This window comes from Cololabis saira, chromosome 20, assembly GCF_033807715.1.
Source record: "Cololabis saira isolate AMF1-May2022 chromosome 20, fColSai1.1, whole genome shotgun sequence".
Lineage (NCBI taxonomy): Eukaryota > Metazoa > Chordata > Actinopteri > Beloniformes > Belonidae > Cololabis > Cololabis saira.
The window spans coordinates 11,859,521-11,887,262 of NC_084606.1; the positions used below are offsets into that span (position 1 = coordinate 11,859,521).

Consider the following 27,742-nt stretch of genomic DNA (forward strand, 5'->3'; position numbering starts at 1 on the left):
GGCATTGGTCGGGGATTACCACCGGGACGTACCCCCACAGCACCAGTCAGTGGCCTCACCAGGGGCAGAACACGGCTAACTCACACTCAGTGTTGTTCATGAATCAGTCTGGGACAACCGTTGATGTGGAAGTTTGTTTCCAGACAGTGTACCTTTGGATCAGCTGATACTGTCCTGGTTGGGCCTCTGAGACCGGGTTCAGCTGGGGGGACTTCACCTGACAGGGCAGGTTTATTCATCTCTTGTTTTATTTAATGTTAGCTTTCTCTTAGTTATTTCATGTTTTAGTGTTTTGAGGCCTCTTAATTTTTTATATTTCTGTCATTTATTGGTCTTCTGGTTGTCTTGCGTGCGCCTCGTTCTGGTTGTTTGGTTCATTCGGTGCCTGGTGGATATCTTTGTGGTTGTGAACAGTTTGAGCAGGTTTGTGTTCATTCTTGTCACTTTACTCTGATCAGGACGTTTTATGTAACGACGTGAGAGAACGGGTGTCAGAAGTGTACCGCGGCCCGCCGGGCTCCGCTCACCTGTCAGAGCGACGACAGCTGCGAGGCCGTCCTTGAGGCTGAAAATAAACCTGTTTTTGTTATAGTTGATTTGATTATGTTGGTATGTGTGTGTGTGTGCGTGTGTGTGTGTGCGTGTGTGTAGGGCTGCGGGGCTCTCTCTCCAGGTTACAGCTGGACTACGTGGACATTGTGTTTGCCAACAGGAGTGACGTGAACGCACCGATGGAGGGTCAGTACCACGGATCAGACGCGGCTCAGCTGACCGTCCACCATCACTGATGTGTGTCGCTGTGTGTTGCAGAGATTGTGCGTGCGATGACGTTTGTGATTGATCAGGGTTTGGCCATGTACTGGGGAACGTCCCGCTGGAATGTTGTGGAGATCATGGTAACGTACCTGCACACCTGACCTACGCACACAACTACACACACCTACACACCAGAACCACAACTACACACCTGAACCCAAACTACACACTAGAACCACAACTACACACCTGAACCCAAACTACACACTAGAACCACAACTACACACCTGAACCACAACTACACACCTGAACCCAAACTACACACTAGAACCACAACTAGACACTAGAACCACTACACACCTGAACCACAACTACACACAGACACTACAACTACACACGCAAACCACAACTACACAATAAAATCATGCATCCATCCATCGTCCGCCGCTTATCCGTTCCCGGGTCGCGGGGGCAGCAGCCTCAGCAGAGATGCCCAGACTTCCTTCTCCCCGGACACTTCCTCCAGCTCCTCCGAGGGGATTCCGAGGCGTTCCCAGGCCAGCCGAGAGACATAGTCTCTCCAGCGTGTCCTGGGTCTTCCCCGGGGTCTCCTCCCGGAGGGACATGCCTGGAACACCTCCCTAGGGAGGCGGGACATGCCTGGAACACCTCCCTAGGGAGGCGTCCAGGAGGCATCCGGTACAGATGCCCAAGCCACCTCAGCTGACTCCTCTCAATGTGGAGGAGTAGCGGCTCGACTCCGAGCTCCTCCCGGGTGACCAAACTCCTCACCCTATCTCTAAGGGAGCGTCCAGCCACCCTGCGATTCTCATCCCTGCCACGTCGCACTTGGCCTCAAACCGCCCCAGCACATGCTGAAGGTCCCGGTCCGATGAAGCCAACAGGACAACATCATCCGCAAAAAGCAGAGACGGAATCCTGAGGTTCCCAAACCGGATCCCCTCCGGCCCCTGGCTACGCCTAGAAATCCTGTCCATAAAAATTATGAACAGGACCGGTGACAAAGGGCAGCCCTGCCGGAGTCCAACATGCACCGGGAAAAAGTCTGACTTACTGCCGGCAATGCGAACCAGACTCCTGCTTCGATCATACAGAGACCAGGCAGCCCTTAATAGAGGGCCCCAGACTCCATACTCACTGAGCGCCCCCCACAGAATGGCACGTGGGACACGGTCGAAAGCCTTCTCCAGATCCACAAAACACATGTGGACTGGTTGGGCAAATTCCCATGCACCCTCAAGCACCCTGCGGAGGGTATAGAGCTGGTCCAGTGTTCCACGACCGGGACGAAAACCGCATTGTTCCTCCTGAATCCGAGGTTCAACTATTGGCCGTAATCTCCTCTCCAGTACCCTGGCGTAGACTTTCCCGGGGAGGCTGAGAAGTGTGATCCCCCTATAGTTGGAACACACTCTCCGGTCCCCCTTTTTAAAAAGAGGGACCACCACCCTGGTTTGCCACCTAGCGGCACTGTCGCCTTCCTCCATGCAATGGTCCACAATAAAATCATATTTCATGAAATTGAAATCAAGAATTTCAGCCTCCAGCGTTCACATCCGGTTTTAACACTATGATCAGACTCTTATTAACAAACTTGTTCCTCTTTGAGTGAGCTCCTCTCCCTCTAACTGGGTTCTGGACTTCCTGACCAGCAGCCGCAGCCTGTGAGGACCCACAGTGTCTCCTCATCTTCTATAGTCCCGGCACCGGCTTCCGTCAGGACTGTGTGCTTAGTCCCCTCCCGTTCACGCTGCTTACATATGACTGCTCACCTCTTCTTCCTGGCTGCCATATCGTTTGCAGCCGACACAGCGGTGGTTGGATGCATCACAAACAACAATGCGTCAGGCTACCGGCAGGAGGACTGGTACAGGAAAACAATCTCTGCTGAGGTGATTGTGGACTTCAGGAGGGGCAGTTGCACACTCCCCCCAACAACACGTCCGGTCTGGTCAGGAAGACACACAAGAGGATCTACTTTTTGTGGCGGTTGAGGCTTGCAGGACTCGGGAGTTCAGTCCTTATCTTCCTTCTACAGATGTGAGGTGGAGAGTGTTCTGTGCTCCGGCATCAGCGGGTGGTACAGAAACTGCACTGTGGCAGAGAGGACAGCTCTGTAGAGTGTGGTGAAGGCAGAGAACACAGACATATACACCTTCAGATGCAGGAAGAGGGCCATCTGCATCACGAAGGACCCCCCTCACCCGGCACACACACTCTCCCCTCAGGCAGGAGGCCGAGGAGCATCAATCGTAAAACCACCAGACTGAGAAACAGCTTCGTTCTGGAGGCTAAAAGACTGAAAATGCCACCGTAGCTCTGATCACTACAGACACTTTATCAATGCTGATCATCAAGCCTTCATTTTGATGCTACAATTATAATTTTTTAGATCTACACTCCATATATGATACAAACACGCCAGATTGTTGCACTCTGACATTACTTCTACGTTTTACTTTATTACACGTTTCCATGTTCTTTTATTGTATTGGATTAACTAAGTTTCATTAAGTCCTCTGGAAGCTGAAATTCTACATCAGTGTTAATTTACTTTTTTACTAAATTCAGCTGGTCAAAATTAGCGGCGTCCAATACATCTTTACCTAAAAACTACGGAAGTGTATTAGGGCCATGCAGGAGAACAAATATTTGAGAGGGGAAGATTTTTTTTTATTGTGCACTTCGAGAAAAAAGTCGAAATGTCGAGATTAATGTTGAAATACAATTTCAAGAATAAAGTCGAAATTTTGCCTTTTTTCTCAACATTTCTACTTTTTTCTCGAAATTGTACTTCAACATTATTCTCGACATTTCGACTTTTTTCTTGAAATTTCGACTTTTTTATTGAAATTGTACTTCAACATTAATCTCGACATTTCGACTTTTTTCTTGAAATTTCGACTTTTTTCTCGAAGTGCATAATGAAAAAAAAATCTTCCTCCTCTAAAATATTTGTATTTTTCTCCTGCCTGGCCCTGATACTCTTCCATATAAAAACAGCTTGTCATCAGTCAGCATTTGCACCGCAGCAAAAAACATGGTAGTGATACTGCTCCCGACCAGCAGGAGGCAGTAAAATTGCACTTCCTCTGCCCACCACTAGGTTTTGGATTCCTAACCAGCTTTGCCTTACATTAATTCTGATCACATCCATTTATACACCCTTACTTCTGCTGTCACCACCAAGGTTTTGTGTGAAACCCACTACATGAAACAATATGAATGAATGAATGAATGAATGAATGAATGAATGAATGAATGAATGAATGAATGAATGAAAGATTTAAGTTTATTCAGTCATGACAACACAAAACACAACACAAAAAAAACAAAAAAAAAACATTGTGCACAGCATTAACATTTCATACAAAACCAATAATCATGTGTTGAACAATGACTGAAAAGGCATAGGCTGAAGCAAATTGCTTATAAAAGCCTATCCTATATTATCAACTTTGTTTTTGTGGCTACCAACCTCCAGAAAACCAAAAAGAGAATAGAAAAGCAAAGAAACAACAGAAAAGCAAACAAATAACAAAAGGCAAAGAAACAACAGAAAAGCAAAGAAACATTTACAGATAGTCAATTGCACTTATAAGCTTCAAAAATAGCTTTACAAACCATTTTCTTAAAAACCAAAAGAGAATGACATGTTTTTAAATGTATGTTGGCATCATTCCAGAATTTAACTCCAGTAATGGAGACACATCTCCTTTTCATACCTTTTTTAGCTTTTTATACAGTGAAATATAATATATAATATAATATAAGCATATATTCACAAAATCTAGCATGACTTTTATGATGTAACTATTAACGTACGTTAGCAAAATCTAGTGTTAAGTTGATTGCATGAATTAGCATGTTACCAGACAACAGCAGTCACCTGTCTCACCTGTGTGTTGGTCAGGAGGCCTACTCCATCGCCCGACAGTTCAACCTGATTCCTCCGGTGTGCGAGCAGGCCGAGTATCACTACTTCCAGAGAGACAAAGTGGAGCTGCAGCTTCCTGAACTCTACCACAAGATCGGTACGAACACACACTCACTGTTAGGGAACTACAGAAAAGCAAGGAAACTAGGAGGAGGCATCACTAGACTATGACAGACACACCTGAGTGTGTGTGCAGGAAGATATTGACCTTCGTCAGGCCTGCAAGTTAGCTGTTGAGAAAAGTAAGAACTCTGAAGAGGGGCGCCACTTACAGAAGCAGTTTCTCTGTATTTTATCTGCAACACTTCAGTACTGGTGGTCAGCCTTCATGATGCATGCTGACAGAGGTCGGGGGAACGTCAGACTGTGTCTTGACAGCAAATGTGACTTCTAGCCGAAGCATTTGTGGACAGCAGAGGTCCTGGTCTAAATGTCGTCCATCTGTCTCAGGTGTTGGAGCCATGACCTGGTCTCCATTAGCCTGTGGTCTGCTAACGGGCAAATATAATGAGGGTGTCCCTGAGAGCTCCAGAGCCGCCATCAAGGTACATGTACAAAAAATACTTGGTGAGATACACAAACTCCATGAAATACAAACTAAAATGCAGTAAATCAGTAGGGAACAGGTGGGTGTCACACCAACACAAAGAAAACTGGTTCCTGGGATCCACACAGGCTGAATATGACAGAGATAGATACTCTTACCCTTCTGTCGCTTGAGTATGTACACTATCTGTAGGTCTGGATCTAGATCTGAGTGGTCAGTAGAGGGTCTGAAAGTTTGGACTGAGTTAAACTAGCATTTGGATTCAGCTGCTTATTTTTATTCAGGACATAGAATGAAGGTTCTACAGAAGTGGAACAAACTACAGACAGACATGTTTCATGTTCGTTGTGTGATAGAATGATACCATCTGTTACCATAGTGATCAGTAGTGTGTGTGTGTGTGTGTGTGTGTATGTGTATGTAGGGTTATGCGTGGCTGAAGGAGCGCCTCGGCAGTGATGAAGGGAAGAAGCAGCTCAATAAGATAAAGGATCTCCACCTGCTGGCCGACAAGCTGAACTGCACCGCTGCTCAACTCGCTATAGGTAACATGACTCACCTGTACACACACCTGAGTCATCAGATGGCAGGTCTTAATACAAACATGAGAAGACCTCATGAAAACTACTCTGAGTTATCATCTGTTTATGAAGTTTATTGAAGTTGTACTTAAATCTAGTGTTGGTAGTACGGTTGTACTTTAGTCTAGCGTTAAGTAGTATGGTTGTACTTCAATCTAGCCTTGGGTAGTACGGTTGTACTTTAATCTAGCGTTGGGTAGTATGGTTGTACTTTAAACTAGTGTTGGGTAGTAGGGTTGTACTTCATCTAGCATTAGGTAGTAACTTAAGGCTGAATTATGGTTCTGCGTCAAATCGACGCCGTGCCTACGCCGTCACCGTGACGCCGTCACCGTGACGCCGTCGTGAACCCTCGGACTTCTCCGTCACTCTATTTCGCCGTACAGTACCCCCCGCGACCGCTAGGTCGCAATCTTTTCCTGAATGGTTTATCCGACTTTTACGGTCACAGTGAATCAAAGAGATAAGGACAACTATTGTGCAAAAAAACAAAACAAAAAAAATCACACATACACGAAGAAAAGAGCGCTGAAAGTTCACGACTAGTTCAAACCGGACAACGGAAATGCGTTGCTACCAAGCGAACCAATCACAGCCCTCTCGGTCTGCGTTTGGTGTGCGTCGCCTCGACGCGTAGTTACAATTTTTGGGAGGTGCACGTCAGTGACAGCGTCAGTGACGGCGTGGGTTGCGCGACATGGCACAACCTATGGCGTAGGCACGGCGTCGATTTGACGCAGAACCATAATTCAGCCTTAAGACAAGGTCTCTGACAACCCTCACCTCCAGTTTAACCATATGTTGAACCTCTTGTTCAACATGTGTTGTATTTGGCTCAAATACAGGGGCACACGTTAGATTTAGTGCTATCCTGTGGGCTACCTGTGCAAAACCTAAAGGTCCATGATGCTGTTTTCTCTGATCACATGCCTGTGTTATTTGAAATCCCTTCTGACGGTCATACCGCTAACCGTTGCGCTCCTGCGCGCAGGTGCCGTATTATAAATCCTACTACTGCTACTCGCTTCTCTGCTGCATTTAAAAGTGCTGCTGAGACTTGAATACCCGTTAATTTTGATACTGAACAACTCACCTCTGCTTTTTATTCTACCTGCGAAAACATCTTGGACAGCGTTGCACCTTTTTAAACACTGCGCCCTAAAACAAAAAAGAGCCATTGCTAACTGACACTTCTCGCTCAGTCAGGCGAGAGTGTAGGAGGGCGGAACGCAGGTGGAAAAAAGATAAACTACATGTATCTTTTGACATTCTAAAGGAAACATGGTTCAGATATCGAAAAACTGTTAAATCTGAAAAACTAAATATTTTCTGATATTGTTGTTGCACGCAATTGTAACGAACCATGTTTTCTTTTTAATACTATTAACACTCCTTTCAATATCCACCAGCCTGTTGAGTTGCACCTCCACAGTGGTGAAAAATTCCAGTAGTACTTTACATCCAAAATTACCTGCATCAGAGCTCTGATAACCTCCCTCCATTGACCCCTCTATCTCTGTCACCTGCCCTGTCACTTTTAGTTATTTTGAGCAAATATTTCTCTCCGCTTTAAGCAAATTTGTGGCCCAGATGAAAAATGAATCGGGTCCAGTAGATAGTGTTCCTTCACTTCTCATTAAACAGACAATTGAGACTACAGGTCCCAGCATTTTAGCAATTATGAACGATAGCCTTGCCTTCGGTGTAGTGCCTAAGAAGTTTAAGCACGCTGTTGTTCAACCCATTTTTATCCAAGATTCTGGAGAAACTTGCGCTCCAACAACTACAGTCTTTTTTAGATACACATGGTATCCTGGAACCTCTCCAATCTGGTTTTAAAGCCCTCCACAGCACTGAATCAGCGCTACCTAATGATTTGTTGTCAATCACTGACTGGAGATTCTGCAATCTTGATCCTCATTGATCTTACGGCTGCATTTGACACTGTAGATCACAGTATATGCTCCTCCTGGGATCCATTCGTAGAAAATATAACATCTCTTTTCACTGCTATGCTGATGACACGCAAATTTACATGCCATTAAAACACAACAACTCCCACTCTTTTAAACGTTTACTAGAGTGTCTGGAGGACAGCTTTAAACTTTTTTAACTTTAATGAGAATAAAACTGAGGTCCTAGTTTTCCGTCCCAGTGCTGCCTGTGACTCATGTAGATCTAGGACCCCTAGAGCCACATGTCAAAAATACTGCCAAAAACCTTGGTGTAATTTTGGACTCTAACTTTAAAATGGAGAAACAAATTAACGCAGATGTAAAATCTAGTTTCTTCCAGTTGAGGCTTTTGTCCAAGGTTAAACCCTTTTTATCTTTCGAAAACTTTGAGAAAGTTATACACGCCTTTGTGTCATCCCGCCTAGACTACTGCAATGCACTGTATGTTCCTCCCTGTCCCGTCTGCAGCTGGTTCAAAATGCTGCAGCTCGCCCCCTCACCAAAACGCCAAGGCGGGACCATATTACACTTGTGCTCACAGCTCTTCATTGGCTCCCTGTCCGTTATAGGATCAATTTTGAAATTATTTTATTTGTTTTTAAATCTTCACATGGTCTTGCGCCTTCTTATATCTCAGGTCTTTTAGATGTCTATAGACCTTCTCGGGCTCTTAGATCAGCTAACCAACTCCACCTAACAGTTCCCCCCTCCAGGCTAAACAGCAGGGGTGGCCGGTAGGAATGGGCGATATTTTACTGTTCATGATATACCGTCAAAAGAATTCCCCACGGTAAGAATTTGTCATCTCGCGGTAAAAACGATAAATTCCCGTTGATGAAGTTTTTGTGTTAAGCTGATTTATGGTTCTGCGTTAAATCCACGCACAACGTACGTGAAGGAAGGAAGGAAGGAAGGAAGGAAGGAAGGAAGAATGAAAGTAAGGAAGGAAAGGGAGAAGGAAGGGAGAAAAGAGGAAGGGAAGAAGGAAGGAGAGAGCAGGAGGAAAGAAGGAATGAAAAAAGAAGGAAGGAGAGAGCAGGAAGAAGGAAGGAAGGGAGAAAACAAGGAAAGAAGGAAGGAAGGAAGGAAATAAGAAAGAAAGAAGGATAAATTCCCGTTGATACGTGTTTGTGTAACAAACATGGCGGATCTGAGAGTGAGGAGCTTGAGTCATTACAGTTTTGCAGTACAGGTGGACTCATTTAATTGGTTTTTATCAATTCAATTTAATTGTTGTAGTTTAGTAGTATTTAGTATTCTTTTAGAGCAGTGATTTGGGGGCTCCAAAGACTGAATGTGGTGATAGATTTATAGTTACAAAGTTGAACGAGCAGGTAAATTATGAGTTGAATTGCTATTTTTTTTGGTATTTTTTTTATCGCCATTTTTATCGTTATTGGGATAAATGCCAGAAATTATCGTGATAAATTTTTTTTGTCCATACCGCCCATCCCTAGTGGCCGGGCCTTTACAGTTACTGGCCCGAAGCTCTGGACTGAGCTGTCACTGCACATACGCCTGGCTCCTTCTATGGCTGTTTTTAAATTTCATCTTAAACTCATTTTTTTCTCACTAGCATTTAACTTGCCATGATTGTTTTATTTTAATTTATGTGTTTTATGTTTTATGTTGTCCTGTTTTGTTTTAGTTTTCCTTTCGCTTGTCCAGCACTTTGGTCAGCTGTTGTGGTTTTTAGTGCTTTTTATAAATAAACTTGAACTTGAACTTGAAGTTATTACCAGCCAGATCCATTTTTAGATGTTCTACATGTCCCTGCAGGACACATCTGATCCATTTAAAAGATCCTTCTTGAACGGTGATCCTTATTTGTTCAAAATTAGCCAGATACATCTTGGAACGTTTTCATACAGTCACCATTGTAAAATTGTAAAGGGGACGTGGCTTATGCATATGCTACTCAGAGCGCACACGTTACCATGGTAACAATGCCTGTCACAGCAGCAGTAGCAGCGCACCGCTCTGCTCTTTCCCGTTTATCCTGGCTGAAACAAGATGACATTTTTTCTGCGCTATGTGGTTTTATTTTATTAGGGCCCGAGCACCTTCAGTGCGAAGGCCCTATTGTATCTGTAGGAATTTTTCTTTCTTTCTTTCTTTCTTCTGACGAAAGGAGGGCCTTTTTGCCCCCCTAAACGTGCCCAAAAAGTCACCAAATTTTGCATGCAAGTCAGGCCTGGCGAAAAATTTGATATTTAATGGTTTACATTAATGGGCGTGTCAAAATGGCTCAACAGCGCCCCCCGGAAAACTTTGTGCCTCAAGCCCCACAATACGGTTTGACGTACATGCACGAAAATCGGTACACACCTGTATCAGTACACAACTTAAAGAAAAGTCTCTTGGCGACATGGCCGAAACCGAACAGGAAGTCAGCCATTTTGAATTAATCGTGTCCCTTTGGCGCAATTTATGCCATTCCTTCGGCAGTTAATACGGCCCGAACCGTAACGTGCCGCCAAGTGTGTTATACATCAAAACGTGCGTCTCCATCCTGCGACACCACGCATTACTTTTCTCTTTCAAAAGCGTTACCGTGGCGACGCTAGACGCCAAAAAGCGCGCCCACCCTTCATCTGGTTGGTTCAGACAGAAAAAACTTTGCGCCTCAAGCCCCATAATACGGTTTGACGTACATGAACGAAAATCGGTACACACCTGTATCATGTCGCAACTTAAAGAAAAGTCTCTTGGCGCCATGGCCGAAACCGAACAGGAAGTCGGCCATTTTGAACATTCTGAATTAATCGCGTAATTTTGGAGCAATATGAGCCATTCCTTCGAGAATTAATACGGCCCGAACCGTAACGTGCACCCAGATGTGTTATACATCAAAATGTGCGTCTCCATCCTGAGACTACGCGCATTACTTTTCTCTTTCAAAAGTGTTACCGTGGCGACACTAGACGCCAAAAAGCGCGCCCCCCTTCATCTGATTGGTCCATATTTGATAGTTCCCCAAAAGTCACCAAATTTTGCATGCAAGGCAGGCCTGGCGATAAATTTGATATTTCATGGTTTGTATTAATGGGCGTGGCAAAATGGCTCAACAGCGCCCCCCGGAAAACTTTGTCCCTCAAGCCCCACAATACGGTTTGCCGTACATGCACGAAAATCGGTACACACCTGTATCATGTCACAACTTAAAGAAAAGTCTCTTGGCGCCATGGCCAAAACCGAACAGGAAGTCGGCCATTTTGAATTAATTGTGTAATTTTGGTGCAATTTATGCCATTCTTTCGGCAATTAATACGGCCCGAACCGTAACGTGCACCCAGGTGTGTTGTACATCAAAATGTGCGTCTTCATCTTGAGACTACGCGCATTACTTTTCTCTTTCAAAAGTGTTACCGTGGCGACGCTAGACGCCAAAAAGCGTGCCCCCCTTCATCTGATTGGTCCATATTTGATAGTTCTCCAAAAGTCACCAAATTTTGCATGCAAGGCAGGCCTGGCGATAAATTTGATATTTCATGGTTTGCATTAATGGGCGTGGCCTAACGGCTCAACAGCGCCCCCTAGAATACTCCTCTCTGGCATAACTTTTGAAAGGTTTGACATAAAGAGTCATGGGTGGTGTCATGGGACTCGGTATTGAGTCCTTGACCATAATTGGTGAAAATTAGCCCCGCCCCTTTTTCTGATTGGTTGTCCCGATTTTCTGCTATAACTTTTGAATGGTTTGACATAGAGAGTCGTGGGTGGTGTCATCAGATTCTGTATGGAGTCCTTGACCTTCATTGGCCTGAATTAGCCCCGCCCCTTCTTCTGATTGGTTGTCCCTTTTTTCTGCTATATCTTTTGAATGGTTTGACATAGGAAGTCGTGGGTGGTGTCATTTCTGATATGCTTATGGGGGCGGTGGCCGTGAGTGCGAGGGCCCGTTCATCGCTGCTTGCAGCTTTAATTCTTTTTATTCTTACCCACACCTAATTACTCACATTTGAATGGTAGCGTGATGGTGCTGCTGCTGCTGCAGCTTTGCTTGGTACCGGTAACGTTATCCTCCATTTTTGTTGGATGTTAAGTATCTGCACGAGCACTTAGCAACCAAAAACCGCTGCATTGCATTGTGGGAAGTTTATGCTTAGCTAGTGTCCATCAATCCACACTAATAAATTTCTCCGGAATGAGTATGGATAGAGCATACTAATGTGTGCGTACTAATGTTTCGGACGCTCTAAAAAATCTCACATACTGTTTTTGCTACTCATTAGGGTGGAAGAATGGATTTTCAGACGCAGCTAGAGACTGTGTCGGTTAGACTCCCAGCATGCACTGACAAATTCCCTTCCTTTGTGCTTTCCCATGATGCTTCAGTCTTTCTTCCTGTTGGTTGGTCTTAAATGTTAATTATGTTGAGATTCGCTCTTTCGCATGATGAACGTTGACTATTATAGAGAACTGGACACATCCTTTTGTGATGTCACTGAGGGTGGAGAACACCAGCCCGACAGCTCAAAAGAGTGCACCTACTTTACCTTGGTCACCGCAAGTTAGCTACTTTAAGATAGCCTAGTTACCTCTGATGCTAAGTAGCATTAGCTCCCATCAAGTCTGTCCATGTCATTCTGCTTGATTTGACAGCAGCCTTTGACACAGTGGACCACGCAGTCATCTTGTCTCATTTAAACAATTATGTTGGTATCCATGCCGCTGCATTGAAATGGTTTACATCATACTTATCTAGTAGAACCTTCTCTTTCATGGTTGGTGACCTGTCCTCTTCCTCTCTTTCATGTGGAGTCCCACAAGGATCTATTCTTGGCCCTATCCTCTTCTCATTGTACATGTTACCACTTGGGTCAATTATAGCCAGGCATAATATGGCGTAATATTGCAAAGATTAGGAACATCCTCTCACAAAGTGATGCAGAAAAACTAGTTCATGCCTTTGAATCTTCTAGACTAGATTATTGTAATGTGTTATTAGCAGGATGTCCAAGTAATTCCCTTAATATCCTCCAGATGATCCAAAATTCAGCAGCGCTAGTGCTGACAGGAATCAGCAAGAGAGACCACATCTCTCCAGTGTTAGCCTCGCTCCATTGGTCCCCGTAAAAAATCCAATTCAAAATGTTATTACTTGCGTATAAAGCCCAAAACAGCTTAGCTCCATGATATTTGCAAGACCTGATAGTACCTTATGTTTTTAACAGAGCTCTCCGTTCTCAGAGTGCAGGTTTACTGGTAGTAAAGCCTCTAGTTAGTGTAAACTCTAGTGTGTTAGGGCCACTAGTCATAGCTGCAGTTATAGAACAAGACTATAATAGTTAGTCTCCCCCCACTTTTCAAAATCATGTTTTTGTCCCCCCCACTTTTTATAGTTTAAAAACTAACGGTAGGCTCAGCCTGTAATTGCGAATCATCAAGACACCCAGTGCTAAGGTACTGACGGCACGGCTCCCCCTCCTCCCTCCGCTTTCCCCTCACTGCTGCTCAAGGCTGATTTATGGTTCCGCGTTAAATCGACGCAGAGCCTACGGCGTAGGTTACGCGGCGATGCGCACCGTACAGTGCGCGTCGCCGCGTACGCCGTAACCCTACGACGTAGGTTCTGCGTCGATTAACGCAGAACCATAAATCAGCCCTCACAGACAGACAGCCAGGACGCGGCGCAGAAATGAAGAGGAGGCGGCAGCTCAGTTTAAAATCAATTTTTGCTATTAGTATTGTTACTTTAGAACAATATTACTCCAGTAAAAGTAAAAACAACTTTGCATTAAAACTACTCTTAAAAGCACAATTTATCCAAAACCTTACTCAAGCAAATGTAACTGAGTACTACCCACCTCAGGTTATGTGTGTTGTATAGAGTATGGAAAGCACATTTTCCCTCTGCTGTTACTTCACTAACTGTAATGGTGGACTTACACCACAGGCTCAAACTCAGAGAGAGACAGGGGAAAGCAGCAGCACTGTAATGCAGGTAGGTTAATATGTTGTAAATGGTTAGGTGATTTTGGTTTGTTTATAAGGAAAGGAAGAAATGAACATGATCTATTTTCATATTTCATAGGAGAAATATGTGGAGACAGGCACAAGTGAAGAGGTGCAGGCAGGCAGGAACCCAAACATGTTAGCCCAAAAGTGATTGTAGAACAGCATCTCAGCAACAAAACCTTAAGATCAAGAGAAGTCATACTGTGAATTTCCTTGGCTCAACATTATAAACAAGGAGGAGTCAACGGAATCCTATGTTTTTTCTGTTCCCAAGCTTTTGAAAATGAAAAATCAAGTCTGGCCAAGAATGCAGACCCAGCATTTTCCCAAAACGGGCAAAAAAAAAAAATGTAAAATTTCTAAAAAAGTAAATGCATATTAAAATTGTTTGATTGTTCACATTCACACACACATAGTCTTACAAAGCCACTGCACATCCACGCTACAGCTACACGCACAAATTTGCCGTTCCTACTTGTGTCCCCCCCACCTCTGAAATGAAAGTTTCGCCCTTGTGTGTGTCATCCCTGTATCGCACCAGTTGGTCATTGTGTCTCTCCTTTCTCTGTTCTTCATTCTCTCTGTCTGTTCTCTCTTTTCCTGCTCTGCCCAGCTGGTCTTCAGCAGGAGGGCCCCCCCTTATGATCCAGGTCCTGGTCCAGGTTTCTTCCCTCCTAAAGGGGAGTTTTTCTTGGCACTGTTTGGCTTAAGGTTTTTCTCCCACTAGGGGAGTTTTTACATGCTATTGTTTATGTTATGTTTATGTAATCATTGCTCGGGGGTCATGTTCTGGTATCTGGCAAGATCCTAGAGACAACTTCTGTTGTATTAGACGCTATATAAATAAAATTGAATTGAATTTAAAAGATAGTCTAATAGTATATAAAAAAGCCATGAACACATGGACTGGAACAAATGGACTGGCTTCTGTGTTCAGAACCTGAGGTTGCTCCTCGCTGATAACTGCGTGTCTGTTTTCCAGCGTGGTGTCTTCGGAGCGAAGGCGTCAGCTCGGTTCTGCTCGGAGTCTCTAACACGGAGCAGCTGCTGGAAAACCTCGGTTCTATCCAGGTAATGCTCTGCTGACCTCTTCTTCAGTTCCTCCTGAAATAACCTGTTCAAACACTACCCTGGGGAACAGGAGGGGCTACTCACCAGTGGTTCCCCCAGATTGCCAGACCAATAAACTCATTTATTATCTTTCTCTTCTAGAGAGCTGATAGGAAAACAATTTCCCGTCTGCTTTTCCGCACCAGCAAATAGGTGTTTTTAGAACTGGTCCCGGCATCACATCTCCTCTAATAATGGAAGATTGTGCATACTGTATGTTAGCAAAACATTGCAGGTCTGAGTATAGAGCAGTGTTGGAGGAGGAAAGCGTCAGCATGATGGATTACAGAAACTGTAAGGGGGTATTCATCCCTCTCAGCATCCCTGGGCATTATATACCCCCTTTTCACTAAACTGGTTCCAGGGCTGATTCTGGGCCAGTGCTGAGTTTGTAGCCAGGCTTTCTGTTCCTACTGACAAAGAACGGTTCCAAGGTAGCACCAACTCTTTGATGGCCTAGTGAAAAGAACCGCTTACGTAAGTAAAGGGGGCGGAGTTATTAATAGCAAGATTGTGAGACGACCCGATTTTCCTATTAGCGACAAATTAATATGGATATAGCAAAGCAGCAATAGTCTGAACAGGAGACAACCTGTCTTTTTGTGATGTGGTCCACGGAGGGTGCTACTCGGACCAAGTCCGTATTAGAGAATATACGTTGTTGTTGCTTCAATTATTGCGCCAATGCAAACACAACGACGTAACTGACGTTTGCAGCAGCCTAATGACGTGACTCCCCTTAACCCCAAGCTATCAGAATCAGAATCAGAATCATGTTTATTTGGCCAAGTCAGGTCAAACAAGACATGGAATTTGACTCAGTTATTATCGCTATGAAAAATCAATGCGGTTCTCAGCTGGTTAGGGTTAGGGTTAGGGTTAGTTCAACGAGTTGTGAACCAGCCCCAGCACTGGCCCAGGACCAGCTCTGGAACCGGTTTGGTGGAAAAGGGGTAAAATTCACTCAAACCACATGCAGCTATAGTTCATGACCACACCTCCACATGCCTGTCCACCAGTTCATCAAGACCTTGCCAGTCGGTAAGCAAAGATCAGTAGGTGCGCAAGGCGGGACCTAACCGCAGCTCTGATCCTATGATTGTGCCCTCAAATATTAAGTCCACTGGGACAGCTGGGTATTTGAGAATATCCCCATGCAAACACCTGATATCTATCTATGATGCTCTACCAAAAACCTGGTACTGCTGGAGACTGTTTGCAGGCTGACTCCACCATCTCCTGTTGCAATACCCCCTCGCATCCTTACTGGACTACTATACTTCCCTCCTGGGCAGGAATAAGGGGATGTCTTGCTGTCCACATGGACCACCTCATCCACCTTAACAAGAGGACAATCATGGCAGGGAAGACCAGGTTACCTGAGGAGCTGTCTTGTTGATCTGGATGAGCAGCCACAGGAGCTGGTCTGTGGGTTTAGGATCCATGCTGGCCAGGAACTGGTTGTTGTCTCCATGGTGCAGGGGCTGGGTGGGCGGTGGCGCACAGTTGTCAGTGATCAGAGGTGAGATGTGTGTCTGTCTGGGTTGACCTGAGACCGGAGGCGCTGCAGCATTCTGGATTGTTTTGTAGCACATTGATCACACGAGCTGGAAGGACGTCTAGGAGGACGTTGCAGTAATGGAGGCGAGATATAACCATGACCTGTACCAGGAGTTGAGCTGCGTCTTGTGTCAGATACGGTCGTATGTTTTATTAAGCAAAGCAGCAGGACTGGAACACCAAGGCAACATGGTCAGAAGAAGATAACTGCTCATCGAACATGACACCCAGGTTCTTTGTAACCTTCGTGGGAGTGACAGTAGTAGATATTTATAGTGATATTTATGTCCATATGGAGGCTGAATTAATGATGGGGATTACCAGGGATAACCAGGACTTCAGTGCTAGATGGGTTAAGTTGAAGCTGATCCTTGCTGATTCTTCATCCATGCAGACAGGTCAGTGAAGCTCGGTGAGATTCGACCCTCCTCTTAGAGCTCGTCAGGCCTTCTTCCAAAATCTCCCTGCAGTCTGGCGCATTTTATTCAGCAAGGATGACAGGAAAAACCATATTTGGTAAACAATGAACAATTAGAAGAAACAGATGGTCAAACAGACATGGCATCAGATGATGGTTGAAAAGGCACACCTTATGACTTTTCAGTTAGTAAGTAACTTATCTGTGGTGTGCAGAGCAACAGACATCCTTTTAAGAAATGGTCAAGGGGGTTTTGTTGTCATGAGATGGTCAACTAACCCTTAAAGACAATGAGACGGCTGTCAGTCGACCCCCCTGAGTATCTCCAAGGAAGTGGCTGCCCTGTTATCTGTTTAGAGCATGTGATGGGGGTCTTGAAACTGATGCACCTAAAAACAATGGTCCATTTGACCAACCAGGAAGTCAGCAGTTTTAACCTGCTGCGTGTGTCAAAGAATGTCACGAGAATAAACAGGCAGTTTTCTAATCCTGATTCTGATTCTTCATATCGTTTCATAAGGACAACCCTCAAATCTTTGATTATTCTCACACAGAGATTGTGGGGTCGTAGGTGGGAGTGAAGGTAGAGTTGTGTATCATCTGCGCAGCAGTGATGTGAATAATCTGGTCCAGAGAGGTGGTGTATATGGCAAAGAGAAGGAGTCCAAGTACAGAGCCTCGGAGTACCCCTGTGGAGAGATGATGTAATGAAGATGTGTTCCCCACCATGACACTCTAAAGGACCACCTGGTGCAGTAGGAACAGAACCAAGAATATGCTGATCCTGAGAAGTCAAAGTTTGAGAATATAGATAGCAGTATGCTGTGTTCAACTGTATCAAGGTCAGCAGAAGGTCACGAAGGATGAACACAGAAGATTGACCCGCTGCTCTTGCTGTTCTTGGTGTTTCTGTCACGGACAGCAGAGACGTTCTAGTTGGATGTTCCTGTCTGAAACCAGACTGGTTTATATCAAAAGGGTATTTATTTACCTGTTTAGAACTTGCTTGTTCCATGAGCTTGAGAAGACCAGGGAAACCGGGCGATAGTTCTCAACCAGAGCAGGGTTGGGTGGGCTTTGTAACAGCTGCACCGTCGCTTGTTCGAAGGCTGATGGACATGTGTCCGAGTCAAGAACTTATTCTGCTCCTCAATGCTGGGACAACTGGTGGAGCTAGGGCTTGGAGTAGGTTTGAAGGAGCTGTGTCCAGGTAGGTAGTAGGACTGGTACCAGTGAGTCTTGGTTCCTCCCAGTCAGTGAGGGGAGAAGATAAAGAGAGTGTTGCACTGCTGACTGGAGGAGGGAGGAGCACGTAGTAGATCAATCTAAGGGCCAATCCCAATACACCCCTTACTTTCTTCCACTAGCCCTCCCTCACTACCACTACCCCTAAAAAAGAAGCCACAGATTTTAGGGCACTTGAAATCTTCCCAGGGCCCTGTCCCAATACTCCCACTACTCCTACTTTCAGCACCACCCCTAAAATCAGGAAGCTGAGAGCCAAAAGCTGTTTTAATTTCAGCTGTAGCGCTGTTAATATGCCACTTTATTAAGTTAAGAAATTTGCTCCGAAAATGTCGGGATTTCTGCCTGCCTGCCTGCTCGGGAGCTGATTTATGGTTCTGCGTTAAATCGACGCAGAGCCTACGGCGTAGGGTACGTAACCTACACCGTAGGCTCTGCGTTGGTGTTACGCGGAACCATAAATCAGCCTTTATTCTGGCATGGTCTTCGCAACAACGGGCAAACAAGTGAATATGTACATTCACTGAGTGAATATTATGAAAGTAAAATATATATTTCTCGCTAGAAATGTAATCAAAACGCATTTTTATGCAGAAACTAACTCAAAATATTGATTTTATTCACTAAAAAATAAGAAATATCCGCCATGTTTTTTTTTTTGGATTCAGTCCGCAAATAACGGCGAAAAGCATTCTGGGAAATTTTTCTGACCCTAGTTCAGCTAGTGAGCATCGGAAAACACTCGATCCGTAGGGACAGATTCATAGCCACTACACTAGTTTTCTTCACTACACCTAGGTGTAAAGAGGAATTGGGACACCACTACCCTCACGGGAACGCGCAAAATGTAGGGGTAGGGCTGAAAACTAGGGGTAGTGGGAGTATTGGGACAGGGCCACTGTCAACTCTTCCATAGTATCCCACCGGTCCTGGTGGACGGAACTGCCACAGAGACTAACTGGGGCCGTCACTATAACAACGCGGTATTCAGATGTAATTTGTGTAATCGGGTAGCAGCAGAGCAATCTTCCATTGGTCAGAATTTAGGACGCCAGTCCCGCCTCCTCGCCTCAAACAGCGGATGTTGGAAGACGGAGCAGCTGCAGTAGCTGCAGTTTCAGGTAGGATCAGGTTTCTGAGACCGTCCAGAGGTCAGCGTTTAACCCATCTTCATCAGTCCAAGGCTGCTGGAGCAGGGTGTCACAGCCGTTAGACCTCGTTAACCTCGTTAACCCCGCCCCCTTCTGTCTCTCAGGTGCTGACTCAGCTGACTCCACCCCTCATCTCAGAGATGGACGCACTGCTCGGCAACAAGCCACGAAGCAAGAAGGAGGGAAGGAGGAGCTGAAAAGAAACCTTTATTTAAAGCATTTAATTAGACGACAGAAGGACGGGAGAGGAAAAGGAGAAACACGTGGCGTAGAAACGGGACTTATTCTTCACTTGGACACCTCGTCGTCACAGAGACCTCGGACACAAGGACTTAATAATCAGCAGTATAACACAAATATTTATTCTTGTATTAACCTGAAGACGCCGCGCGGAGCCTCAATGTGTAGTTGCAGTAATCGATACAGTTATCAGTTCATAAGTTCATGTCGATAATATGAGCACAACACATTTAAGGTTTGTTGTTTGTGAAGTTTGGACCCAGTAATTCAGGAGTATGGAAGCCCATTTAAGCCAAAAACTTGAAGAACTAAGTGCACGGTTATATTTATCTGTCTATCACAAAGAAAGTGATCGGTTCATTGATTCAGTTGAAGCTCAAATATTTACTCACATACGTACAACAACTAGATAGCTCTAATCTAAATAAAGCTCTAATCTAATAAAAGCAAAGTCAGTTACAGTAAAAACAGTTTGTGATGATAAATGTCTCTAAAGTTTAACTTTGAATGGTTAAGATATGTTGATTTTTAGTTATTTAGTGAAAGTAAAAGATGTGTTTTATTTGCTGAATACAGATGGTGTGAACTGCTGCACGATGGACGTGTTCAAAACTACACATCTTTCACATGTTTTTGTTTCACGCAAATTATTCTTTCAGCTAAAATAGGATCAGCACTTGGATTTATCCAGCAGAGGACGTGGACCTGCCGTCTGAGTGATGTCATCAGCTGATCATCACACTACTGGTTGGTAGAGGACTTGCAGGACCTGCAAGTCTGGATCCAGACCCTAGTGGTCAGTAGAGGAACTGCAGGTCTGGATCCAGACCCTAGTGGTCAGTAGAGGAACTGCAGGGCTGGATCAGGACCCTAGTGGTCTGCAATGCATTTTACTTTGGCCTGGCCATCAGACCAGAGGTTGCATGGTTGGTGCCTGGCTAAAACGAGGACTAGCAGGCCGCTGCTGGTGTCTCCCGTCTCGCGGGTGACTCGCTGTAGGTCTTGATCCTCCGTGAATCCAGACTCCCTGAGCTGGAGGAGCTGCAGAGCTGTCTTCGTTCAACGCCAGCGGTCTGTCCTCAGCTGAACGTGGTACTCTGATCCTTCCAGACCAACAACAGTGATGCAACAAAACCCATTTTCTTTTAATATGAATGATGATATCTTGTTTCTCATTCACAGCTCGGAAGTCATGACAGCATTAGTGATGTGTACGTATCGACTGTGCTGGTTTAACATGGTTTGATATCATCTCAGCGATGGAGACAAAAACAGGCGGTAATGCGTTCATCTCTTCTGTTGAGGTGGAGTCACCGTTCACCCATCAATCACCAATCAATCAACAATTAATGATTATTCTAAGAATGCTGATGAAATGTTGTCAGAACGTTGATTGAAAGAAGTTAAGCGTTGTGTGCAAATCAGATTTGAGGGTGTGAGGTCAGGTGTACTTTAACTAACCGGGTTGCTCGAGGACCGTGAAGATATTTCTGCTTGGACTCGGATGATTGCTGATCGAGGCTATCGCTTTAAATTTCTTTCTGTTCATGAAAAAGGCATTTAGAGAAGAATTAGCCTTATCTGTGCATCTTACTTTAGCTGCAGTCTAATTTTAGTTAAATCTTTCACAGCTTTTCCTTACCTTTTTTTTTAAAGTACCTCTTTTTTGACATTAATGGTCTTCCGCAGCTTTTCAACACACAGTCGTTGTCTTTTGTGTTTCAAAATAAAAGCTTTTCGTTTTTACACTAATGTTGACAGCTGTCAGAACATCTGTAGGCAATATCACCATGGTGACGGATGCTGTTGTCACGGTAACAGCTCTAACTGTACTGTATACTGTATAGTATTGCACCGACATTTACTGTGAAATATATACCGTATATTTAATGACTGTGTCCGTGTTTAGGGAATATTTTTACCTCAGAGGTGCTCACCTGAGGGTCAGGGGCCCTTCAGTAGGAGGGGCTCCTCCTCGTCATTGTCGTCGTCCTCCTCCTCCTCCTCCTCCTCCTCCTCCTCCTCCTCCTCCTCCTCCTCCTCCTCCTCCTCCTCACACCAACCAAGAGTCACCGAAGAAGGATTCAGGTGCAAATAAGACAGTTACAATGTGTAACGGTCTGTGATGAACGCAGTATGAATGAATAAATGAATACAAATGAACCAGTGTGAATCTGAACTGCAGCAGCTGGGATACTGATGTTACAACTGTAAAACATAATTGAAAGCAGCAATACACCTGTTGAAAATGATCCTGTCTGCTCGTTGACCTGTCTGGATGGGCATAGAGTAAAGAACAGGTCCAACATGTCCAGGGACACGTCAGACGGATCAATCTGATCCCAGAAACCAGTCATTCAAGGCAACACTTACAGAAACAGTGTGAATTTGAAGAAATTATGCATTAAAGAACTTTATTCTGATGGTCGTTTGTCATTTTTTATTTCCTGTCCTCGGATTGATCCATCAACTTCTGCTGATCACTCATTAAGCACATCATTAAAAGTTCCTAACAAAGATTTATCTGTCCATTAGGGGTGTGCAAACAAGGGTACCTCACGATTCGATTCGATTTCGATTATTGGAGCTTCGATTCTTCGATTCTTCGATTATAACGATTGTCGATTCGATTCGATTATTGGTGCCACGATTCTTCGATTATTGTGATTTTTAATGCTTTTTTCCATACAAGATGGATTTTGTCTTCATCTGTGGCTACATTTGTAAATAAATAGCCAATCAATTAACTCAGTTCCTCTAACAACACTCATTAAGTAAATAACAAGGTTTTTTGAACATTTGACATGTATTTTTCAAAGACACAAAATAATTTATTTTATGACTATGTAAACATTTGCTCTTTGACTTACTTAACTTTGACCAGGGAAAGCTGCACTTGCATGAGAGCGCCCTCTATTGGCGGAAAACACTGAAAACGGTCAAGCCCTGGATTTAATGAGTTCATTAATTCAAGTAAACCAGATATGAACTTAGTGTAAACATATCTGCCATATTTCAAGTGAACAATAAGAAATGTGCATTCTTGAAAATGAAATGATTCAGCAGCTTATTCAGTCTGGAATCTGGATAGGATAACTTAAATTTTTTTTTTTTTTTTTAATAATCGATTCTTAATAGTCGACGCATCGCGATGCATCGACACATCGATGAATTGCACCCACCTCTACTGTCCATCCGTCCGTCCGTCCATCCATCCATCCACCCCCCCAGAATTTAGTTGAATTCACACACACACATGTTTATCATAATTAGTAATTAAAATTGCAGTAACTGAAAATGATCCTGATCATAGGGGGCGCTGTTGGCTTCTCAGGAAACGCTAGACTTTAACGTCATGTTTATCTGATAGCTCTACTGTTTTCAAACAAAAAAGGACAAACAAGTGAAAATATGACGTTTTATTGAGAGTTAAACAATCCAGAAGACAAAACTGTCTGACCCACAGTCAAGTGAGCCTGACAGCAGACGTTCTTAAAAAACATCATTAAACACACTCTTAATTTCAATAATTGAGACTAAAGTACAGAAACAGAATCTTCAGAGCTCAGGCAAGAAATTCATTTCCACATCAGAATGTCCCGTATACTCAATCAAGCATTCTGCCGTGACCTTTAATTTCTTTTTTTTTTTTTACACAAATTTACAAATAAACATGATTCTATAAAACTAAACAATGTTTTAGCTGAAGACTGAAGTCAGACATGAACTCAAAAACATGTTAAACGTGGTGGAAATAAAACAGTGAACAAAATCTCTTACTGTGTTGTAAGAAAAAAACTATAAAAAAATTGCTTTACTACTACTAGATCGGTATTTGTCATATTTGTATTTGTTGTAGTTTTCCTAATCACAACCATTTAAAGTTTTTCTCAAGTTTCCAAAGACTAAAGCTTTGACTCTGTTCCTTTGAGTCCCTGCAAGATACAGGAACACAGTTTAACTCTTTAGGAATATCTGGAGCATGAACTCTACAGGAACATCTGGAGCTTGAACTGTACAGGAACATCTGGAGCATGAACTGTACAGGAACATCTGGAGCATGAACTGTACAGGAACATCTGGAGCTTAACCTCTGCAGGAACACCTGGAGCATGAACTCTTCAGGAACATGAACTCTTCAGAAATATCCAGAACATGGTCATGTGACCCAGATCTTCATTTAGACATGTTGAAGATTAGAATCAGAATCAGAAAAGGATTTATTGCCAAGTCAGACATAAATCAGACGAGAGAAGATCGGTACTGAATCCATCAGATTTGAGAATTAATAAAAGTTTAAATCGGCAGATTCATCCAAAGTGGAACCAATCTTGATAAAGTTCTTTTACGTTTGATATTTACAATGAATGGAATGTCGTTGTGTCGGGACGCTGGCCCAATGACAAATAAAGCTATTTCTAGTTCAATTTCAAAGCTTTCCGGAATTACTTTATCAGCAGGCGTTTGTTCAGTGTACCAGAGTACTTCTACTCTCTGAGATCAGTGCTTTTAAATGAGTACTATTGTTACTAGGACGATTCCTTTATATCTTCTGATCTCCATAAAGTTAGTCAATTAAAATTGTTTATGGAGGTAATTATCACAGATGTTGGTTTTTCTTTGGACGGTTGATGGTTTGACTCCAGCTGTTTTTAAGTGGAGTTTAACATACAATCTCGATGAGACCCCTTCTCCATTTTGGAAGGATGGACTGTCAGTCCAAACTTTTCTGGCAGCATGTTCTAGGTCCTGTCACGATTCAGACAGACGACCAGAGGACCACAATTGCGTCACACAAGAAGGTTTATTAATCCTTCAGGGGAAAGGGAAGTTGGGAGTGAATGAGGGCTTCAGGGGGTCCAGGGGGTTCAGGGGGTCCCAGGGGGTCCAGGGGGTTCAGGGGGTCTGTGTGTGTGTGCTCCCCCGGCAGCGATCACGGGAGCTGGAGGATCCGGGCAGTCCTGGGGGAAACACACACACAACAGAACAGGTGAAAACGGAGCAGTAGTGCAGTCGAGGGCAAAGCAGAAATCGTAGTCGGGGGCAGAAGGCAGGTCAACATTACCGGGGCAGGAGATCAGAGTTGGGGTGGAATCCAAGTCCGGGTCACATATGGGAGTCAGAGAGACAAGCAGACAGGCAGGGTTCCGGTGCAGGTTTGCAGACGATCTGACAAGGGAGAGCTGAAAGACAGGGCTTTAAATACTGGGAGAGGTTAAGTGGAGAATGCAGTGCAGCTGGCAGGTAAATCAGAGCAGAGTAGGGGCAGGTGGAGCTAATTGGATAGAGGGTCAACAGGTGGAGTGACAGGGCTCATGACAGGTCCGGGGTTGGGTGCCCAACCTTATCCTCGGGCATTGGGTGGGGCAGATGATGAGGTTGGCAGAGTTGGTACTAGCCTGACCCGGATTGAAGAACGGGTAAAGTCTTTCTATAAAAGAGCAGTCACTAAAGGCGTAGATGAGCTTGGCAGCTTCAATATCATAAAAGGACACCAGACCTAGGTCATAATCCACAAACACCCCGACTCTCGGAGGATTCCACGTTTCGCTGAGGGGAATGTCATGGCTGCACCGTGCTCTCATCTCACTGCCCTTTCTCACACTCAGAATCCAGTGGCTCGCCTCAGTGCTCCTTGTGACCTTCTTCCTCCTGTTGACCGACTCTTTGACCACTCCTAAATCCCATCTCATGAGCCCCTGGACCTGGACCTCGAAGTAGAACCTCCCAGACTGGAAGCTCTGCTTGGCCAGGACTCCACCTTCTGGATAAAATCTCTCTGCGTTGCAGGCCAGATTCTTCTTCATGTCACTCTGATGCGCTTGTTTTCCATCGGCAGACAGGACGATCCAGGGAGACGCCGTTTGAGAATCCAGAACTAGGTCCACCTCAAACTGGTGCATCCTTCTCAGTTCTTCTTCCAGGAGCTTCTTCTTCTCCGTTCTGAAGGTGCTTTCCAGATTTTCCACAGCTTCCGCTACAGCCTGCCTCACCATAAGCTCATACAGGGGCTGCTGGACGCTGACCTCGGACCAGTTCCTCATGGCCGGGATGTTGCTGGTGGCAGAGAAGCTTTGGACAACGAGAAAGTAGTCATCAGAGCCTGAGAGCTGCTGCACATCAGCGCTCCTCTGCATCAGTTTTAAGACTTCATGTCCCAGTTCTTTTATCAGGCTTTCAGTGAGGCTAACCGTCAAATTCAACTTCTCTTCAACTGATTGCACCAGTTTTTCCAGACCTTTAGAAAGCAGGCTCTGCAGACCCGTAATGACCTGATTCCCCACCACCGTCTGGCCTTCTGCAGTCTCTTTATTCAGCTGTGCTGCTCGTCTCAGCTGCTGGATCTTTGTTCGCCTCTCTTCGATCATCTGGTGCAACGTAAAATCCGTCTGTCCCAGTATGCCCTTCCTGTGTTTGCATTCTTCTTCCATAGAAACACATGTGTGTTTTTCGTGTTCTAACACTTTGCAGTTCATGCAGATGCTGCTGTTGTCTGTCTTACAGAACAGCTCCAGTGCCTTCTTGTGCTTCGAGCACATCCTGGATCCCAGGTTTTCAATGGGGTCCAGCAGCGTATGGGCCTTCAAAACCATTGTGGTGTTGTGAGGCTTCACGTGGGTCTCACAATAGCAGGTGAGACACTGGAGGCAAGACTTCACTGCCTTCATCTTTGTTCCAATGCATTCATCGCAGGGAATATCTCCCAGTCCGGCGACTTGGTGCTGCGACTCGCTGCCATTGATGTTACTGCTGCTGGCAACCCCACTACCGTCAGGCCTACTGCTAACACCACCACGGTTGCTGCTAACTCTACTGCCATTACTGCTAACACCACCACGGTTGCTGCTAATGCTACTTACAATGCTGTTGATGCGACTGCTGTTGTCACCAATGCTACCCCTGTTGCTGTCAATGCTACTGATGTTGCTGCTAATGTTACTGCTGTAGCTGCTAAGATAACTGAAACCATTGCTTAAAAGGCTACTGACGGAGCTGCCAGTGCGGCCGCTGTTGTCTCTAATTCCACTGGTGTTACTGTCAATGCTACTGATGCTGCTGCTAATGTTACTGCTGTAGCTGCTAAGATAACTGAAACCATTGCTTAAAAGGCTACTGACGGAGCTGCCAGTGCGGCCGCTGTTGTCTCTAATTCCACTGGTGTTACTGTCAATACTACTGATGCTGCTGCTAATGTTACTGCTACGGTTGCTGCTAATGCTACTGCCACTATTGCTAACAGCCTGACTGTTGCTGCTAATGCTACTTACAATGCTGTTGATGCGATTGCTGTTGTCGCCAATGCTATCCCTGTTGCTGTCAATGCTACTGACGCTGCTGTTAATGTTACTGCTACGGTTGCTGCTAAGATAACTGAAACCATTGCTGTAAATGCTACTGGCGGAGCTGCCAGTGCGGCCGCTGTTGTCACTAATTCCACTGGTGATGCTGTTAAAGCTACTGATGAGTCTTCTAGTGCGACTACTGTTGTTACTAATACTGCTACCAGCATTGATGGGTTCATACATGGCATCTCTGTTCATGGCAGGGACACTCCAGCTGTTTCTACTTCTGGGTATTGCTGCTGTCTGCTTGAACCGGGCTGCCATATCAGCGATGGAATTATTGATCCTCAGTGGAGGTCGCACATCAAACCTCTCTTGGCACAGGGGGCACTGACAATTACTGCTGGCCTCCCACTGTTGCATGATACAGCCTCTGCAGTAGTTGTGTCCACATGGCAAGGTGACTGGAAGTGTGAAGACGTCCAGACAGATGGCACAGAGGAGCTCGTCCTCAGTCAGCAGACAGGCGGCTGCCGACATGCTGGTTTTCATGTGACTGAGGAACAAACAGAAGATGGTGATGACTTCATGAACTTGTTCAACAACATCAACATCGATAATAAAATAGGGAGAAAATGTGTGAAATTTGTCTAACTATTGGTACCAATGTATCAAGTTTAGACATTTTAGACCCTTTTCTAAAAAGGTTTTGGCAACCCCCAAACCTGGTGGTGACACCATAAGTAAGGGATGAAGTCAGGCTGATGATCAGAGTAGGAGTTCGCATTGCCAGCAGTAAATCAGACTTGTTCCCAGTGCATGTTGGACTTCAGCAGGGCTGCCCTTTGACACCAGTTCTGTTTATACTTTACATGGACAGTATTTCTAGGCATAGCCTCAAGTGGAGGAGTTTAAATATCTCGGGGTCTTGCTCATGAGTGAGGAAAAGATGGAGCGTGAGATTGACAGACGGATCG

At 44.7% G+C, this 27,742-nt stretch overlaps 2 protein-coding genes across 3 annotated transcripts in view; one reads left to right on the forward strand and one right to left on the reverse strand.

Moving 5' to 3' along the window:
* LOC133420559 (voltage-gated potassium channel subunit beta-3-like) overlaps positions 1 to 20,617 on the forward strand; it is a 56,599-nt gene extending 35,982 nt beyond the window's left edge. For both annotated transcript variants that reach the window (XM_061710255.1, XM_061710256.1), the window contains exons 8-14: positions 652 to 738; positions 811 to 896; positions 4,691 to 4,811; positions 5,165 to 5,259; positions 5,686 to 5,806; positions 14,741 to 14,829; positions 19,347 to 20,617. In XM_061710255.1, coding sequence (XP_061566239.1) covers positions 652 to 738; positions 811 to 896; positions 4,691 to 4,811; positions 5,165 to 5,259; positions 5,686 to 5,806; positions 14,741 to 14,829; positions 19,347 to 19,439 — 692 coding nt within the window. In that variant the 3' untranslated portion in view covers positions 19,440 to 20,617. The remainder of the gene's footprint in view (positions 1 to 651; positions 739 to 810; positions 897 to 4,690; positions 4,812 to 5,164; positions 5,260 to 5,685; positions 5,807 to 14,740; positions 14,830 to 19,346) is intronic.
* A 4,156-nt stretch (positions 20,618 to 24,773) lies between these two features.
* Positions 24,774 to 27,305, reverse strand: LOC133420434 (E3 ubiquitin-protein ligase TRIM21-like). The gene has a single exon (XM_061710128.1). It carries the CDS (start codon positions 27,303 to 27,305, stop codon positions 24,774 to 24,776), a length of 2,532 nt encoding a protein of 843 aa, XP_061566112.1.
* Between the last annotated feature and the right edge of the window lie 437 nt (positions 27,306 to 27,742).